The following is a 19978-nucleotide window of genomic DNA, read 5'->3' as shown; positions in this document are numbered from 1 at the left end:
GAAATAGGAAAAAGAGATCAGATGCCATATTAAAAGAGAAAGATAGGACAAAAAAACGGAAAATGAGATAGAAAAAGAAGAAAAAACTACAAAAACGGATTAAACAAAACAATGAAACGGAAGAAAAAAGACAAAAAAAGATAAAAAGGAACAATTAGAGAGGAATGGAAACAAAAGGAGCTAAAATTGTAATTGTAATTTATCTGTTCACAGCCTGGCAGAACACTTTCTGCCAATCTACATATGCACGAATATGTTGGGTGAGAACCTACCAAGAACAATCAGAGAGGAATGGGAACAAAAGGAGCTAAAAACCGAATAAATAGACCGAATAAATTAAACAAAAAAAAACGGAAAAACGGGGTATCGAAAAGAGAAAATACGGAATAGACAAAAAACGAGGATAAAAGGAGATAAAAAGAATTGGAAAAAACCGAAAACTGGAAACGATTAAATGGCAAAAAGAGAAGAGAAAAGACGGAAAATGGGAAATAAACAAGTGAAAACAGGATTAAAGATAGGAATAATGGTACAGAAAACGAAGAAAAATGGAAAAATGAAACAGTAAACACGGGACAGAAAAAATGGAAAGCTAGGAAAAACGAGGAAAAACGGAAAGAAAACAGACCAAAAAACAAAATAAACGGTTTAAAAAGAAACGAAGAAAAACGGAACAAAAAATGGAAGGACGGGAGTGGAAAAGAGAAAAAACTGAATAGAGAAGAGGTAAAACATGTGAGAGAATAGGACGAAAAATGTGGATACTAATTTCAAGTGAAACTTCGTGTCCATTTGAAGGCAAACATCGAGTTCAAATTAATCCAAATCCCAGTCTAATTTATTTATAAGTTTAGATTTAAATCCAATTTATATACAATTGCAAGTACAATTTGGATTAATTTGCACGAATGGATAATGCACGAGTACGGTTTTCCGGACAAACTGACGCGGCTGACCAAAGCTACTCTAGAACGAGTGATGTGCTACGTGCGCGTTTCGGGGACACTCTCAAGTCCTTTTGAATCGCGCAGAGGGCTACGGCAAGGGGATGGACTGTTTTGTATGTTATTCAATATCGCTACATCTTTTTTTTTGTTTTGTTGATAGTAGCTTGGAAAAGACTTTTATAACTTTTGAGGTTTGTAAACGTAACACAGCCAGAGAAAAAAGAAAAAGAAGACAGAATTTTATTTTTTCAGCCATCTTTTCTTCTTCTTTTTCGTTTTTCTCAGGCTCTGTTTCGTCTACAAACCTCAAAAGTTGTAAAAGTCTTGGCCAAGCTACTACCAAGAAAACAAAAAAAAGTTTGTTCCAATACGTTGTGTAATTTCTGAGAAAAAGGTACATAAAGTTTGAAAATCGTGGTTTTTCAGGAGCGGCGTTTTATTCCGTCGAGGTTGTTCCACACCGCACTGGAACGCTTATGTATATGATCATTTTTCAGCCACTTCCCGTGGTCGGATTATTACAAATTTGGTATCAAACTAAGCGGAAAAGACTGCAGAATCAAAATCTGAAATAAAAAAAGTTGATTTCTTCAAAATTTTCAGTCGTTTATGTCCCCTTAAGCTCTTCATTTCTGTCCGCAGGTCTTTTCCTGCGTCAGGTTTTCGTAAAATCCTAAACAGTATAAGCTTCTTCATACTTCTAACGATTTCGAACACCGCAGACTTTGAACAATTCGCGATTTTTGCTAATTCGCGTAACGATTGCTTCTCGCAGCACCATCTGCGTAAAATTTATATGCGAATCGAAAAAGGAACGATTTTGGAGACTATTATTGGATAACTCAAAGCAGCTCCGTCGATTATGGATTACGTTGTCATCAATTGAAACATTATCCGGATTGAGCGAACAAGCAATTTTTCGAATCTTGTTTTATTGATCAATTTCACCAAATGACTCGGTTATAATGTTTCATTTTTTTATGATGATGTCATGCGCTTCCCTTCTCTTCACAATTTTCCATTATCAATTTTTACTTTCCTCATTTCAATCAGTAAATTTCGGTACCTACTTTTGCACGATCGTATAAGATTATGTGTTTTGTTTACCTTTTCTTAATTGAGTGTGTTGTAAAGTTATCAAATACTATAGTTTTAATATTCCTGGTTTCTACAAGAACTGCAAAATATCGGTTTTAGAGTAAGTCAATTTGTCGTTATTACAAGGACGCCCGTCGTCGGTGTTTGGTTTATCAATTAGTACTTACTTTGTATTATTTTTTTTTCTTCAATATTCGCAAAAAACGGTAAACAACTTTCCAACAGGTTTTAGTTTAGTTTTAGTTTAATTCCTATTCACTACGCCGTACCATTTTGCTTCTTTTGGCTGTCAACAACTGTAACTGGTTTTTTAATTTGTTTGAGTTATAACATGCACGTGACAGATTAGTCTGATTTTCTTTATAGCATACAATCTTAACAACAATTTGTCGAGAATCGCTCGGTTGCGAGCAAATATATGCAAACTTATTAGTGTTGAAAACATCTTCCTGTGAAAGAAAGCGGAAGCAAATTCGCGCTCTCCGCTGCGCGGCGGTGAGCAGAAAGTCAGAAAAACAGATGAAGGTCACAGAGTTCAGAACAGTACCTAAGTAGAAGGAAGAATTTTTGCCACAAGAGGTCGACTTAGGATCGCCGCAACACTTTAGAGTAACTTCTTACCTATCTTTTTTTCCTTTGTAACTTTAAATGGTTATTTTCAGTAAACTTCTATTATACACGATGAAAAAATGTATCCACCAACTGCTGCGTGTGTTTTATTGTCTTTGGCATCGAATATCTTTCGACTGTCTACCGTTTAGTTTGTTCTGCATAATAAGAGTTAAGTTGCAATGTGTTTTGCTCATTTTAAACTTGAGAAATTAGTTACCCAGCGCAGAATGTCATTCAGTTTGCTTCTGAACTAACAATCAATTAGAAATATTCTCATGGGTTAGCGAAAAATATCAAATAACAGAGAAAAATATGCTTTTTTCGGTGCCTTGTCAGGGGGCAGTTCGCTTTTAACCGCAGAATTTTTTAATGGCACTAATCCGTTTTCAATTTTTGTCATATTTAACCGACACTCTTCATATGTGATCAAATACTGTTTACAGTATGAGTAGCTCAAATACAGTTTTTTTCGGTGGTAATATGTAAGTTTATAAAGTTTTTTTTTGAATTTTAAGGTTTTATTTTTAAACCGAATAGCGGTCGTGTTTAAATAAAGCAAACTTTATTTTAGTGTTGTTGTTTAGAGTGAAAGAAATTGGGTAATGCTTGCAGTTTATTTTTTTCCATCAAATTAAACATATCTCAATTGGCACTAATTCCTGCAGCTACGGTAAGCTGCTTGTCTGGTCCAAGGAAAGGGAGCTTCGGTCTATCTCCGATGGTTAAAAAATGTCTAAACAACACCGTAGAACTACTTCAGTGGACTTTCAAATATTATTACAAGATATGATGACTTCGTTCTTATACTATTAGGATCTAGTTTCTTCTAATAGGTACACATTAGAATAAATTTGACTTTAGTCTATTACTCAATAGTAGCGGTATAAATATCTGGTCGTATTTAGTGGGGCGCTTTGTTCCCGTTGGTTGTCAGATAGATTTTTTTTATTTCTTTCTTTCAATGGTACATAGTTTCATGAGTTGCTTAGCTCGATTGAAAAAGTGACAGATGAAACGGTGATAGGAAGGAAGGAAGGAAAACACGGTCGCCCTCGGTCTACTTCGATTCGTCTTCAACATCGAACAGGCCGAGAGTCGGCCCTTTGAAATAACCTAAACGTAAAAACATTCGCAACACGTGGTCTACCTAAAAAAAGTGATTCCTACCTTTTTGGGTTCCTACATCTTAGTGACTACAGGTTTGCTTAATATTAAACGTAATAATCAACAATGTTGTTCTTGCTGAACTGCGACAACGAGAGAGCAGCAGCAGCAGTGGCAGTCGAAGAAGGAGCAGCGGCGGCGGTGGCAGTTACGGTGGAGGTCGTCGAGGAAGCCAACGACGTAGACGAGGAAGCCGACGGCGGGGTCCGTAGTTGTCCGGATGAAGATGCCGACAGGCATGGATTCGGATTTTGACCGGCCATCGCTAGAGCTTCTGTGATGTTGCTAGAAATGGTTATGCCATTTGCTTGCTGTTGCTGTTTCAGCTGCTGCAAACTGTTGGCGGAACTGGAAGTAGAGAACTTCAGCAGTGAGTTGGCGGTCAGTGAACCGGAGAGACCGGATTTTTTGGCCACTTTCGTCAGCAGGGAGCAGCTGCTGAACGAGGCGGAATTTTTGACGTGCGTGGTCTTGCTGATACTAAGTGGAACAGTACAAGTGGCGTTAAACGAGGCCGACCGCTGCACAGGGGCTCCACTATCGGATGAATCGCCTTCTCCCTTGGTCGCCTGCGACTGCGACTGCTGCTGGTGCTGCTGTTGCTGTGACTGTTGCGACTGTGGTCGTGCCGAACTGGCCGTGGATACCAGCGACGACGAGGAAGAATAGTTCGAACTGGTCGAAACGGACTTATAAACGTCCTTCACCGGCGAGAAGGAGGCAATAAAATAGTTATTCTTGCTCGACATCAAACTGGTCGGTATCGGGGACGAAGATCCGGTCGATGAGACGGAGCAGGCCGCCGAGATCAGCCGCTGCTAGGAGGTGGAAGTGGTCGAGCTACGCGTCGACGTGGGCGAATCCGAACCGGCGGTGCTGTTGACATTACTCAGCAGTTGCTGATGTGAAGCAACCTCGGACCCGGCTCCGGAAGTCGTGGTGCTGCTGGTGGTGCTGCTGCTGTGCGTGCTGTCGGGATAGGAGGTGTAGGGAGTCTTCGTCGTCTGGAATAAAGAAGGTGAGATTAGTTGCGGTTGAATATACAACGGGGAAAACAATCACACAGAAAGGTGCTGTTTGCTAAGTCACAGTTCTTTTGCGATGGAGACGCAGCGTTGCGTGACGCAACTAACGACTGCCGGGCGTCTCCTTAAAATTTCGATGGAATTTGTTAAAGAATTTTCATCAATAAGTTCAGTTTTTAGTTTAAGCGATGAAGGTTATTGGGACGTATGGATAAGCGAATGGATTTCTTGTACGCAAGGAATCAAACACATAGATTGCTTTATTTACCACGCCAGGAAGAAACCCATTAAGCTTCATCGCGATCCTGAAAGTATAGAATGAAAAGGCGAAATATGCTAAGCACTCTTGTGGCACTCTCGGTTGGTTTTAAAACTAGGTAAAATTAGTGTGCATTCATCATTCCATTCTGTCTGTTAGAATCATGCAACGGTAAAATGCTTCTCGTTTTTTGTTGGATTCGTGTTTTGAAATTGAGGAACTTGCCTTCCACTGAACGCATGCGAAATAGGTGAGCGTTATGTGATAAAGTTTATCATTTATCCTTGTTCAATTTAGTTTAAAAACATGAAGATCATAACAGAGTGTTGTTGGAAACAGACTTTGGTACGTCCCTAATTTAGTTGTAGGAAGATCAGAAGGTGACATATCATTCCAAGAAAAGAGAAAAATCCTATTCCAATTTCTAAATAGTTAAGATGGATAATAAGTGAGAAGGTGTAAGATTACCATATATTTAGCCCATGCAACAATGTGAGTTTTATGGTACTCTTATGGTGGTCTTCATGACCGATTTTGGTCTTAAATGCCACCATAAGAGTGTTATAAAACCCAAATTGTTACTTGGGAGTTCACGATTTCTTTGTTTTCCAAGCACAGACAACACATAGAACACGTAACGTTAGTTACAACCGAACTTACTCTCCCCACCTCTGGGCTAGTCTTGCAAATGGGGAAAACAATGAAAAAGCTCACATGGCTCACAGCCGTTTCATATTCTACTGACGATTTCTTTGACGAACAATCCTAGTGCTAGCTAGCAGTAACAGCATAAGGGCTGATAGTGCTAAAGAAGGCATTTCTTTTATTGTCACTAATCTTTAATATTCAAGATTTTAATTTTCTCATCATTTATGGATCAATAGGTCTGTACCAAAAAGGAGAAAGAAATTAATTTTCCTATCAACGTTTTTTAAGGGTTTTGGATTGTTGAAGAAACCTATTTTCGTCGCACGGTCGTCCGGCATCCTTACGATGTGTCCAGTCCACCGTAGTCTACAGACTTTCACTAGACGTACGAAGGGAATCTCTCCAAACAGTGCCTGTAACTCGTTATTCATACGCACCCACCTCTCTCCGCTTTCAGTTTGTACTCGGCCAAATATCGTCAGCAGCACCTAACGCTCGAACACGACAAGGGCGCGTATGTCTTCCGTGGGCAGCGTAACGGCTTCAAGTCTATGAAGATCTATCTTTTCAATAAGGTTTTTTTTATATTATTAACTTCGTACGGCGGCGTATGCTTCTTGATCGTAGCGTTTTGCAAAGGGCAAAGTAGGCCCGATTTCCCGCTTGAATGCGCTGCTGGATCTCCTTACTAGTGTTGTTGTTACCACGGTCACTAGTGATCCCAAATACATGAATTCATCGTGGCAGAGATTCTTGTTCGTCGCCCTTAACCGTTACCGTTCGTTGGATGCACTGAGATTTGTCTCAATTGAGTCTCTTCCTTTCATATATTTGGTCTTCGACACAGTTATTTTTAACCCAATTCTCCTAGACTCCGCTTTCAGTTCGGCGTAGATTGCCTCCGCCATCGCAAAGTTCCTGGCTATGGTATCAAAGTCAGCTGCAAACTTCTGCGTGACTTCTGCGGGGTTGGGATTTGAACCCGGGTCCTCGGCGTGAGAGACATGAATGCTAACCACTACGCCGGGACTGACCCCAGTCGTCAATTTGTCTCAACCCTCGCCGAGTCTCAAAGAGACTCGTGAGTGTCTCCAAGATGCGCACGAAACGCATTACTCGATCCAATGCAGCTGTGATCAGTCGCGTCAGTTTATCCGTGTGCATTACCTGACATAGCTAGTCTCGATCGACTGTATCGTATGCTGCTTTGCAGTTAATAAACATGTGATGCTTGGGCACGTTTTATCCCGACATTTCTGCAGGAACTGCCGGATGGTGAAAATTTGCTTCGGAGCTGCGCGAGCCCACCTGGTAATTCCCTGCGAAGCCTTATACTATCGGTAACAGCCGGCAAGACAATATCTGGAAGAATACATTACAGGTGGCGTTTACCAACGTTATGGCGCGATAGTTGCAGCAGTCGAGCCGATCACCCTTTTTGTAGATGGGACAAACCACTCCTTTCATTCATTCCTTGGATAGTATCTCCTACTCCCAAATTTTGGAAATAACCCCCTGTAGAGCCGTTGTCAACGTATCTTGGCCATAGTCATAAAGCTCTACCGGTAGGCGGTTCTTACTGGCGGCTTCATTGGTCTTCAGCAACCTGATTTCTCGTTTGACTTCTTGAAGATCCGCTGCTGGGACATTACTACCTTCCATAGGCACTTCAAGGTTAATTTATGTACCACCTCCTTCTGCAACTTCACCATTGCTCACCGAAAAACAGCTTCCGCCTGTCTTTGGATCACCTTACGCTCGTTTGTGATTAGATTCCCTCCCTCGTCCCTGCATTTGTCATGTTTCGTCCGGGTCATTAGCTCGAAATAGTTGTTCTAATTCTTTACGTTCTCTGCTCTCCTTTGTGCGCTTTTTAATCCTCAGAATCCAATTCAGCTGCTTCCTTGGCCGTCAGTATTTGACCAAATTCTCCCTAGTGGTAATGCTCAGATAATTTGAAGAAAGTTGAACAATTGCAGGCAAAATTGGCTCGGGATCCGAGCTGCCTGTCACACTTTCCGAGACGAGGGACGTGCAGCGCTGGATGACTTCATAAGAAACTTATGGCGGGTCTATTCGGAGCTACACATTGAGTCTCTTCTACGGCTAATCTTGTAAACAATTTGCTCTCAATGCTATAGTAAACAGCATTGATCCATGTTACATTCCGAGCGAATCGCGGAAGAGAACTCCAATCCTCGGTGCAATGCAACCGTGGCTAGAGATGGTGGGGGCTTGGTGGGGTTTAATTAAGTGTCCCAAGGTCCCAAGGAGCCTGCATGGTACCAGACCAGAAGTTCTGTCATGTGTAGAGATAAAGATGGAGGTATTTTGTCAGACGACCGTTTAGTGATCGAAAAGTAGAAGCAGCACAACGATGCACACCTGGATGGTGTTCAGGAACCGTGGTAGTAAAGAAGTGACTTCATTGGTACAAGCAACGGCGCCCATTCCCATCGATTAGCGAAGTTAAAGAAGCTATCGGTACAGAATCACTATTCTGAATGCTGCCTATAAAGCGCTTTGTAAGGTCACCTTCCATCGACTGTCACCAAAAGCCAATGGATTCGTGGAATGTTATCAATCCGGTTACATGGAGGGTTGGTCTACATCAGACTAAATCTTCACCCTGCGGCAAATCCTTCAAAAGTGCCGCGAATTCCGAGTCCCCGCGCACTGCCTGTTTAATGCTTTCAAAGCCGCATATGATAGTGTAAACCGACAAGAGCTATGGAAAATTCTGGACAAAAACGGTTTCCCGGGGAAGCCATTTAGACCAGGCTTGATTTTGCTCATCTTAGGCATGCAGAGATAGAGCAATTTGCTTTTCAATGACCAAGAGCTTTCGTTTTCTGTTTAATCGTTTGCTCTTCCTCCGAATGATGCTTGAATACTGTTTTCTCTTATAACCACTCATCTTACGCAGGAGGAGCACAACTACAAGCAGAGCTAATCGGCAGAAACGATTTGCTCCGTGACCTTGAGCGCATGCATTCGTTAGTGCTCCGGCAAAAAAAAAGATGAAACAAAACTGACGCACACTCGGGAGCAGAGCAACAGACTGTAAGAGCAAAAAACTCGTCGCTTGTCAGAGAAGGTAACGTTCGACAGAGAGACAGCAAATCGATTCTTCTGCTGTACTTTGCCAGATAAATGAGATTTTTTTCCGAGCACGACGGAAGCCTGGTTAAGACATATCGGGGTTACGATGGATGAGATCCAGTGCAGTGCATTCGAATCTCACATGGAACTTCGACGAGGAGATGGTCTTTTCGCCTGCTATTCAACATTGAGTTGAAAGGTTTTATAAGACGAGCGGTGATATGTCGACAGAAAAATTGAGGCGGTAGGAGATCACTACGCCAAACTAAAGCGCGAAGCAGAGAAGATTGGGTTGAAGAGAAATACGCCGGTCGGCGAGATCCGCTTACACAGTACCAAGGTAATCGACGGGAATGAATTACTCAACCAGTTCGGGTACCTGTGAGAATTATTATCAGCGAAAGCCATGCTCAAAAACGTCAAAAAAGTTAACGTAAACTAAGTTTGACAAATCACAAAGGAAGGCATTCGTAATGATTTGTGGATTTATGAGAAGTACCTACTACCAACAAAAGCCTTAGAGGCAATACACCTCATTCCACTTTACCAAATAGTGCGATTGAAATGGAAAGAAGTGCCCTAAGGTTAAGTCATTGTAGAAATCCGCAACGAGGCAATGTGTCATACTAGAATATCGGATAGTCTTCACATTAACGAAATAATAATAAATAACAAATAGATACCAAAATTGAAACTTTGGAACAAGATGGTCCCGAAGTTCGGTGCGGTTCACTAAGCTTTTATCACTGACGGTTCAAAAATAAATAAATCTAGAGTAACTGGCAACACCGGTCCTGGAATAGATTAGTATGTTCCTGTGGCAAACTGGTCGACAGTCTTTCGGACAGACGTGTACGTCATTTTACAATGCGTCCACATCTGTCTGAAGAGGAATTCCCGACACGTAAATATTTGTATTTTCTCTGACAGACAGCACGCACTCAAGGCGCTAAAGGTTATAATGTGCAATTTATAACTGCTGTGGGAATGTATTCTTTCACTGCTACTGCTGACTCATAAGAACCAGGCCAATCTGGGTTATTGTGAAGTTGAAGGGAATGAGACACCCAATTCACTAACAAGAACAGGGTCATCTTCAAGATTTATAGGGCCAGAACCTTTTTGTGGAGTTTCGTCATGTGCTATACAAAAGGAACTTGACGAGTTGGAAAGCAAACTGGAATAGTATAAACGAACTAGGACAATCAAAGAGGTTTATAGAACCTGTTTGGATAGAACGGTAAACCTATTTCTGTAGCAGTGTTTTGTTGCACAGCTTAAACTGGTATTGGATGTTTAGCAATGTTTACCTTATTTTTGTTTATTTATTGTACATCATGTGACACCAAGTCTTAATGAAGCGATTAAATTGAACTAGTTCTGGCTAATCTATTTTTAAACATAATGAGAGGATTCGCCAAATCCGAAAAGATGTTCTACACTATTGAAAGTTTTCTCTCAAAACGCTGTTGGTTTAGAATAACTGAGGTTCATCCGGTGAAACCGGTTTACAGGTCTTCGAGGATGGCCTCATTACACGTTGTGATGCACGGAAGTTTATCATAGACAGCAGTTTCGAGGAATCTATTTCACCGTTGAACACTTTCGCTACAAGTAAGGCCTGCTGTAGTTCAAAGGTGTCTAGTACTATTAAAAGGCAGCGATCCGGGTAAGGGGGAAGATTGGCGGGATCTCGCCAACGTAAATCCCACAAAGCTAAACGAATGAATCTTCTCTACACACGCTCAATCCGCAAGTTCCAAGTGTGCCGGTGTGGGGCTTAAATCACACAAATGTTTTCCAGTATGGGACGTGCAAGCGTACAAGAGCAGTACAGGGCTTTCAGGAAATGAGGATTCTTGAAGTCCCGTCTTACTCTAGTGATGAACCCTAGTTGTCTACTAGCTTTATACGCGATCGTCGTGCGGCGCCTGTCGAACGTCAGCGTTCTCTACTAGCACAGTTGTTATAAAGCAGTTGTGACAAGTGATTTAGAACCAATTTTAGTGCTGCTTGGGTTGTATCAAGAATAACGCGAAGGTCATTAACGTGTTTAACGCTTACCTCGAGAAGAATTAGCGTTTGAGTTCGGTGAAAAGCAATTACTTCACATTTGGCAGTGCTTTTAATCAAGGAGTTCAGTTTACACCACGTCGTAAATTTATCTAATAAAAGCTGCAGACGATTCAAGTTACGAATCGTCCAGTAGAATTTGAAGTCATTGGCGTAAACAAGTCGACATCCATTGTCTATGGAATGGGTTGCGTCGTTAAAAACTATAAAAAGAAGTGGACCAAGATGGCTATGGTAGGCCGTTTGTCTTCACGTAGGTAAATACGAAGCAAACTCATCACAAAGCTGCGTGGAGGAGAATTCATCACCAGCCTGGTTCTACGTAATTTCAGCATCGTCATTCTAGACTCTGTAGCACTTCGGGAGAATTAGACACCTAGTTCCGAATCTCAAACACACCTCGTAGGTGAATGTACCGCGCGTGCTTCTCTCGATCTATAGACTCTTCAACAGTGTCGACATTGTCGAAGTAACCGTCAACGTAACGGGGATGTAATATTACTGCCGCCGCCTTTGGATACTGTCTTCCGTGTTTAGTTTCTCCAAAAATTGGACATCAAGAATAACTTGTCGACCCAGAAGAGGCAACGTCCATGACATAGATGCTTGGAGGATATTGAGGGTTTTTGCGGAAAAGAAAACGCTCATCTTGAGCGATCATCTTCAGCTGGTGATACATTTAACGTATATTTCCGCCAAAGGCAATCCTACGCTGTTGAAAACAGACTAAGATAGACATCACAGGAACAAGCATGTTTGGTGTTTGGGGACACACTTTGTACCCCAAGCAGCACACTTTTCGCACTTATGGTTGCAGAAAGTTATTTATGACTGAAATTAGTCATAAATCGGTTGCCACAATTGGTTTGTAACAACTGTGTTAGTAGGGACTGCTGCAGCAGCATCTCAAATGCTCCGCACCTTCTCTGGCTTCTTAGGGCTCTGGACGACGTTTAAGGCGATGTTTTGGCGGGTTCCTCCTCCGTTGCCAGATGCGCGTACCCCTTCTCTTGGTACTGGCCGATTTATCGGCAGACGTTTTGGTGTAGCTTCGGGTTCTTCTTCAGCTTCTATCCCAGTTGTTTCAGCCTCTTTAAGGCCATCAGATGGCTGTCGGGAAACTGCGAATTCGTTTGGTGTTTAGCTTCAACGTGTGGATGTTGTTCAACCCGATAAGCATTTCCGCCCATCCGCTGTACGACAAGTGCAACCCTATGGACGGTTTTCAGCAATAGCTTTACATCCGCACCTAGCGCCAACACCCTAAGATTCTTTCGCTGGGATTCCTTCTCCGCACTTACAATATTGGGGGTCCATTTATACGTGAGCTTCCCCGCCAGTTCCCAGCCATCAGGCTTTTCGCCACTAACGTCACTGACGTCCCTTCGTCGCCGAAGCGAAGGTTCATAGGTATCATACGCGACAACGTAACATTGTTGTCCCATATATGAGCGCTGATTGCGCCCTGCACTGGCCTGATCCGCAGCCTAAACTTGCATTGGGGCGTTCCGTGCCCGTTGAGGCACACCTTGAAACGAATGACTTCATCCAGTCAGTATACGATAGATTTTTTACGTTTTCGCTGGATCGCAGTCGGTGATCTGTGCGCTCACAAGCCCTGCACGGCTTTCGCTTCATCCGCTCTTCGCTGCCGGCCCGCGTCGTACCTTCGCCATAATTATAATTGTAGACAGCACCTTTCTCCTTCGCTTTTCCTTTTCCTAGTATAACTTCCGCAACGGGCTTGCTCAACGGCTTGCAGTCCAGTCACACGTTTGCCTCGCAGACCTCCAAAACTATCTCCGAAATGAAATTGGTGCAGGCGTAGTATCACCTGCTTTTTCCCGACTCACGCTTTTCATTGTCGGAAAGCTTGTACACTAGACCCTAGATTAGTAGCGGATTCGCAAAGTGCTGATGAACAAACTGAAGCTTTCGCCTTTTTACCATACCCTGAATCGAAATGTTGGGTTAACACTTGAATTGGTTAATAACAATAATAAGTTATTATTGTCTTTAGTCCATTTATCGATCTCCTCACTCAATGATAAAGATTTTGCAAATTTGTTCCCATTTATGATAAAATGTCACAAGAAATTTCCTTTTTTAAATTTGATTACCGAAAACCTTGTGGACGGAGAGGGTTAATACTAATTATTATGCTAAATTCTGATGAAAAACATTCAAGTCCCCTCTTCGAAAATTAGTCACAAACTTGCAACATACAAAGCAAACAGACACAATAGGGAACATTAGGACGATTTTGGGTTAAGAATGGGTTATTTAACAAAAACTTACTGCCGCCATCGGATTGCTAGTGACATGATTAGTGTTAGCTGAATAGGAGGAAGCACTTGTGGCGTGTGAGTTGTTGTAGCTGTGATGCTGCTGGTACGAAACATCCTTGCTAGTGCTGGTAGTACTAGTGGTAGCAATGGTATTTACAACAGCAGCAGTGTTATTAACGGAACCAGCAGCGGATGCAGCCTTTGGCGATGATGGAAGCAGCCGCTGTGGAGGAAGATGTTCCTGACCTGAGTCGCCCATCGGGCACACGTACTCGCTCCACTCGTCCCCGGTCAGCCCCTTGGAGCTCTTTTTGCGCTTCAACGAAAACTGTGACTTTTTCGGCGTCTGCAAAAAAAAATGTTAATCGATTAAAAATGATCAAAGATTTATGTTGAAGAATTTACTTTAATTTTAGCTGTTAGCGTTAGCGGTTGAAATCCGAGCGTATTTTCAGCGTCTCGCTTGACTTGAATGATTTCTCGACCAAGCAGTTCCTTGAAGTGCGTGGCTAGATGTCTTCTTAGCAGCGTTTTACTCGGTGGAATACTCAGCAGCTCAGCCAGCAGTTCGGCAGTGAATTTAACCTCGTACATCATCAGCGCTCCATGGACTCCGGCACCCCTAAGATTCGGTGCATATTCCGAGAGATCGACAGCCCGCAGCCATTCCATTACCCGATGGCAGGACCACAGCTGCACTTCGTCTTTAATGCCGCAGGATTCGTCCGTTATGGAAGTACGGATTATACAGTCCGCGTTCCACTTTTGCTCTCGCATCAGCTGAATGCCTCGTCGGATACTGGCCACATGCAGACAGGAAGTTACATGCAGATTGACTAGATCGTCCATGGTCAGTTTGTGCAGCATGCGTCCATCCATGCGGGCGGCAGTGAAAATATCTTTGTGCTGAGGTAAACCTACGTCATCCAACCATCGAAGAACCTGGTAGAAATTAATCTTTATTAGATATCGTTCTCTAGCTGGAAAATGAAGTTTGCATCTTACCCAATGTGTATCCAACTTTCCTGCATTCTTAAACAACACATCCCCGTCGTCACTTCCCGTCAAATCGGCAACCGCCAGCACAATCTTTTTCCGGTGCAACGAATTCTTTATGTTCAGCTCTTTTTCAACATCCACGGGAGATGCCTGAGCTAGCTCGGCTGCCCCTCCTACCTTAAGCCACCGGCGTAGATCTTCCTCGTACATTCCGAGCCCAAGCTGCTCGAACCATTGACACAACGTATCCAGATTCCACTCCCGAAAAGGTTTATCCGGCTTTCGGAATTCCGTACTCCAACCTAGCCGTCCGCCGGCGGTTGCCCGAACGCCACCTCGTCTGAATTCACCCCCGTCACCGCTGTTCGCTGCGTCCTCCAGGGTTCCGCTGTTGCTTCGCTTAATTTTGCCGAAAATATTCCGCAACCCCTTCAGGTTTTTGTGACTCAGCGAGGGCGAAGGCGACGGGTTCGGTGTGTAGCTCCGCTGACTGGCCTGCCCGTCGGTGGTGCGGTCGGTGGAAAGCGTTCCCGAATCTAAGAGTGGGGGGAAAATAAAGGAAGAATTAGAATCGAATGAAAATGTTGCTATGAATAGTATTAGTAGAATCAAATATTTCATATGGCGAACAACAGTTCAGATCTGATGCTGTTGTTTGTTGTTGAACGCAAAATTCGGCATCGTTATTGGTACAGGTAAACACGGGTCATTACAGCTTAAACTGGACACAACTTTAAACGATGAAATGCTTTGGATGGACAACGATCACGGTTCGATGCAAATCGAAGAAAATTTAGGGTGGGGGTTTTTATTCGATCTTTAGTTAGTGAATCTAAATTTTGTACTAAACTAAATCAAAACAAAAGCCAAAATGTTAATTTTGATGAACTTTGTTCTTGATCGGATAAAAAATAGCATGAAATTGATGAAGTTTTGCTGTTAGAATTTTATTCTAAACAAGAAGTTTTTACCGCTTTCAAAAAAAGGACGCGCACGGTTTTTACTCCAATTGCAGCATTGTGAACTGGAAAAAAAACTGGTAAAATTGGTTCTCTAGGTTCCATCAGAATTACCATAAATTTAAACATAACATTAAACATTGTTACATCGACGAACAGTCCCGCGATCAAGAATAAAGTTCTCTGTACAAAGCCAAACTTGTGTTAATCACTAACCACTAGCAAACACGACAATCGAGGACATTGGAAGGAACAATGAGAAAAGGAGGACACATAAAAAGTCGAGCACAGTGGAAAAAAAATCGAACAACATGAACGGCACACTCTTCGAAACAACGGAAACAGCGGAAGCCACGGTGATGCAGTTAGGTTGGCGGCGCGGAAACAAAAAGTTTGCATCGCAAAAGAGCACCTAGATTTGGTACGGAAAATCCACGTAGCTGACCGCCACCGCCACCACCGCCGCCGGTTATGACGTGTGGGAAGAAAACCGTTTTCTGTGAGCGAAAAGCTGCGTCCAGAATGGGAGTGCTCTTGGCTGCTAGTTGTCTCGTGTCTTGTGGTGACTTGGGAGGTTCGACCTGGGTGGTAGAACCGGTGGGTGGTTCCGTGGTTGCCCGTTCCTGATGGTCCTGATCGAGATCGATCAGCTGTTCACGAGACGATCCAAGTGGAGGCTCGGTGCAGTGGATGTTCTGCACCGAAGCGGAGGTTGGTTTGAGATTTTTCAGATTTGAGCCAATCGCGGTAGATAGGGATAGAGCGTTCATCGATGCGGACATATTGAAAGCTGGGATGGGGCGTTCGCTGCCACCACCAATAACATCGACATCGGCTGCAGAGGGAGGAATTGCTGAAAGGAAAGCAGAAGCGGTCTGTTCAGCGGTGGCCGCTTCGGCTTTACGATTAAGAACATCGAGATATTTTTCTAGCGAAGCTAGACATTTACCGAATGCTACGTTGCGCCGCAGATTGGCGTTGCCGTCGGTGGCATCGGAGGAACCATTGACGGGAGCGCTGGTCCCGGAACTGCCGCTCGATCCACTGGCCGTGGACAGTGTCGTCGCGAAGGCTTGCCGTGGAAGACTGCTGTAGTGTAGATCCACTCGCTGCCGGTAGGAAGCTGGTGGGGTCTGTAAAACAACCGGAATGAGTAAATTGTAACGATCTTAGTTAGTTTAGCGGAACCTACTTTTGGTGTGATAGGACTAGGTGAAGTGGCACCGGCTTGCTGGGGCAGACTGCCGTGGCTGCCGTGATGCAGGGGTGACGAGTTGATCGAATTCGCTGCGGTTGACGCTACCAGGCGTCCACTGCCGAGGATTGGCGTCCGTCGAAGGAGGCTCGCTGTGATGGCGCTGGCGTTGTTGTTGTTTATGCTGTTGCTGGTTAGCAGATTGCCGATCAAGTTCCCGTTGTTGAGCGGTGTGCCGTTAACTAAACTGGTTCGAAGTTCCAGATTTTCCCGCTCCAGGGCGGCTTGCTGTAGTTTTAGCTCGCTCATGGCAGACATGAGCTCCAACTTTTGGGTTTCTAGCGATGATCGGGAAAGCATTTCCTTGGAGGAGAGAAGAGAACGGAGGAAATGGGTTAGAAAAAGTAAAACAGTGATTTCAGAGAGAAAGTTTGCGTTAGTATGAAAGTGAAGTTAATTGTAATGTTAGATCTATTTTAATATCAAATTCATAAAGGCATGCTATTAGTATTATTTACGGGAACATGGCCGACTAAAATTTAAAAAATCAGGTTCTGAAAATCGATCACGTCTTTTTTAGTTAACTGAAGTACTACATTTTGTACAAACTTATATTTTACTACAGGCAAAAAAATCAATTTGTATGAAAGTTTGTATTTGAAAAGTATGATCGTTAACTTGCATGCGAATTGGAAGGAAGGTTCAACAAATTCATATTAGGTATTAGATTAGGTTGAGATTAAGAAGAAAATAATAATTTTTGTTTATTTATCAAAACTAAACATCGCAATGACTGCGAGCATTTTTAGATTGAAAATGTCAAATGTAATATTATTTGGTCCAAGCTTCTCTTTAAATTTTCTATCTGCGGTTCTTGAACTTTCCTTAAAATATAATGGTAAAACTCTTTTTTGTAATGTAAGGAAGTGTCTGAAAAAAAATATATTGAATACATTGGATCGTTCAATGGGGCTCGAGCTACGCTCTTTCGGTTGGTCGGATTTAAACGCCACTTACATATAATTTGAAACCTCTGCTTTTTCGAATAACTTTGTAAAAAAATGGCTCAGATTTCTTTAAATTATTTTACTTCATTGTCTTTTCGTCCGTAATGGAAATCATAACGTCGAAATCACTTAAATTTAGGTAAAGCTAAATGTTTATACCAGTTAGGTAAACATTACTGATGAAAAATAAGTAAAAATTACTAATTGTTTCAACACATCGTGAATATCTAAATTTGAGTGAAAAAATGTTAGCGTATTTTTTCGTTTTCAGCTCCCTAGAGGTCAATAATTTTATTTTATTTTAAAAATTAGCAATAAGAAGCACTATTTTAATATATTTATTAATGAATCTTATTTAAATTATTCGTTTCAGATATCCCGTTTTCGAATTTTGGATCAGATATTTTTCTGCTGTCTGCTGCTACTTTTCTCTGCTGTTTGCTGCTACCATTTTTTTTAACATACTGGTAACATGTAATTTTTTCTGATAGATAAATACACCTCGCATCCCGATCGGGCCCATTTATAAATTCTCAAAAAATGCACGCAGTTGTGAATTGCATAAAAATAAACTGCGTAAAATACGACTTCAACACTCACAAAATTGCTAAATTGGTAGCCGGACGTGCAACAGCGAGTGTCGGTACAACAAACAGTTCGACTCAATTAACGTCCCGCCAGTAAAGTGAACAGATCATTATTGTGCTACAATTATCTTCGCGCAAACCCGCTTAAATAAAAACAAATCGCCATATCTTTATAATCACTATAAGATAAAAGTACATTCCAAAAGCAGTATTTTTCAACAACTCGCTACCATTTGGTGGCGGCAAATTGCAAAGAAATGTCGGAACAAAACCGGACCAAATCTTCACCCTGCGACAGATCCAGAAGTACCGCGAATTTCGAGTCCCCACGCATCACCTGTTCATCGATTTCAAAGCCGCATATGATAGTGTAAACCGACAAGGGCTATGGAAAATTTTGGATGAAAACGGCTTTCCGGGTAAGCTTACTAGACTGATCATGGCTACGATGGATGGGTTCCAGTGCTGTAGGAGAGTCTCGGATGGATTATCGGACCCATTCGAATCTCGTAGGGAACTTCGACAGGGAGATGGTCTTTCCTGCCTGCTATTCCTGCTATTCAGCATTGCGCTTGAAGGTCTTTTCGTATTTATTTTGTCGTTTTTTATTCATTTTTTGACATTATTTCATCATGTTTTGTCGTCATTTCTTCTTTTGTTTTTAGCTTTTCGGCTCTTTTTATAATTTTTTTTCATTATCCTATTAAATGTTAAGACTACAAAAGTGTTGTCTTTTTACTGTCTTTTCGTCTTTCTGTCGTATGTTCATCATCTTTTTGTATGTTTTGTCGACATTTTGATGCGTATGTTTGTTGCGTTTTTTGTGTTGTTCAAATGTTGAAATACAGCCGTTTTAAATTATCACGTAAAAGGGTAAAGCTTCTCCAGAGAACAGCTTCCCCAGGAAGCTCATCAAACTGATTAAATCTACGATGGATGGTACGCAGTGCTGTGTTCGAATTTCGGGTGGATTGTCAAGTTCATTCGAATCACACAGAGGGCTTCGTCAAGGTGATGGTCTTTCATGCCTGCTGTTCAACATAGCGCTACAAGGTGTAATGAACCGAGCGGATATCAACACGCGGGGCACGATATTCAACAAATCTAGTCAATTCGTCTGCTTTGCCGATGACATGGATATTATCGGCAGAACATCTGTGGCGGTGGCTGAACAGTACACCAGACTAAAGCGCGAAGCAGAAAAGATTGGGTTAAAGGTAAATACGTCTAAAACAAAGTACATGCTGGCCAGCGGAACCGAGGCCGAACGATACCGCTTGGGCAGTAGTATATTGATCGACGGCGATGAGTTTGAGGTAGTCGATGAATTTGTCTACCTTGACCCACTGGTAACGGCGGACAATGATACCAGCCGTGAGATTCGGAGACGTATTATCAGCGAAAGTCGTGCTTACTATGGGCTCCACAAGCAATTGCGGTCGAGCAGACTAAGTCCCCGTACAAAGTGCACCTTGTACTAAGAACGATCTTCGGCGGCGTACAGGAGAACGGAGTATGGAGGCGGAGGATGAACCATGAACTCGCACAGCTCTATGGCGAACCCAGTATCCAGAAGGTAGCAAAAGCTGGACGGATGCGATGGGCAGGGCATGTTGCAAGAATGCCGGACAACTACCCTGCAAAGATGGTGTTCGCCTCAAATCCGGTAGGAACAAGACGACCAGGAGCGCAGCGAGCAAGATGGTTAGACCAGGTGGAGCGAGATCTGGCGGAGAGTACTCGGTGTCCGAGGAATTGGAGGAAAAATTTGGACGAAAACGGCTCTCCGGGTAAACTTACATACTAGACTGATCATGACTACGATGGATGGGTTCCAGTGCTGTAGGAGAGTCTCGGGTGGATTATCGGACCCATTCGAATCCCGCAGGTGACTTCGACAAGGAGATGGTCTTTCCTGCCTGATATCCAGCATTGCGCTTGAAGGTGTTGTAAGACGAGCGGTGATCAAAATGCGGGGCACGATTTTCAATACATTCAGTCAATGTATCTGCTTT

The 19978-nt window shown here is 42.7% G+C and overlaps 2 protein-coding genes across 12 annotated transcripts in view; both read right to left on the bottom strand.

Moving 5' to 3' along the window:
• Positions 1-1876: 1876 nt before the first annotated feature.
• The window catches only part of LOC128738201 (liprin-beta-1), a 106082-nt gene continuing 87980 nt past the window's right edge, over positions 1877-19978 (bottom strand). For 9 of the 11 annotated variants that reach the window (XM_053833152.1, XM_053833151.1, XM_053833156.1 and 6 more), the window contains 6 exons: positions 16367-16732; positions 16124-16307; positions 14222-14751; positions 13622-14158; positions 13227-13562; positions 1877-4825 (listed from right to left, as the gene is read on the bottom strand). In XM_053833152.1, the coding sequence (XP_053689127.1) occupies positions 4640-4825; positions 13227-13562; positions 13622-14158; positions 14222-14751; positions 16124-16307; positions 16367-16732 (2139 nt within the window). In that variant the 3' untranslated portion in view covers positions 1877-4639. The remainder of the gene's footprint in view (positions 4826-13226; positions 13563-13621; positions 14159-14221; positions 14752-16123; positions 16308-16366; positions 16733-19978) is intronic. The other 2 variants (XM_053833159.1, XM_053833160.1) reach the window with 2 other exon arrangements.
• Positions 3869-4570, bottom strand: LOC128735142 (putative protein TPRXL). The gene has a single exon (XM_053829638.1). The coding sequence runs from the start codon at positions 4568-4570 to the stop codon at positions 3869-3871; it is 702 nt and encodes a 233-aa protein (XP_053685613.1).

The sequence above is a fragment of the Sabethes cyaneus genome, chromosome 2, assembly GCF_943734655.1.
Source record: "Sabethes cyaneus chromosome 2, idSabCyanKW18_F2, whole genome shotgun sequence".
Lineage (NCBI taxonomy): Eukaryota > Metazoa > Arthropoda > Insecta > Diptera > Culicidae > Sabethes > Sabethes cyaneus.
This window is presented reverse-complemented; position numbering and strand designations above follow the sequence as displayed.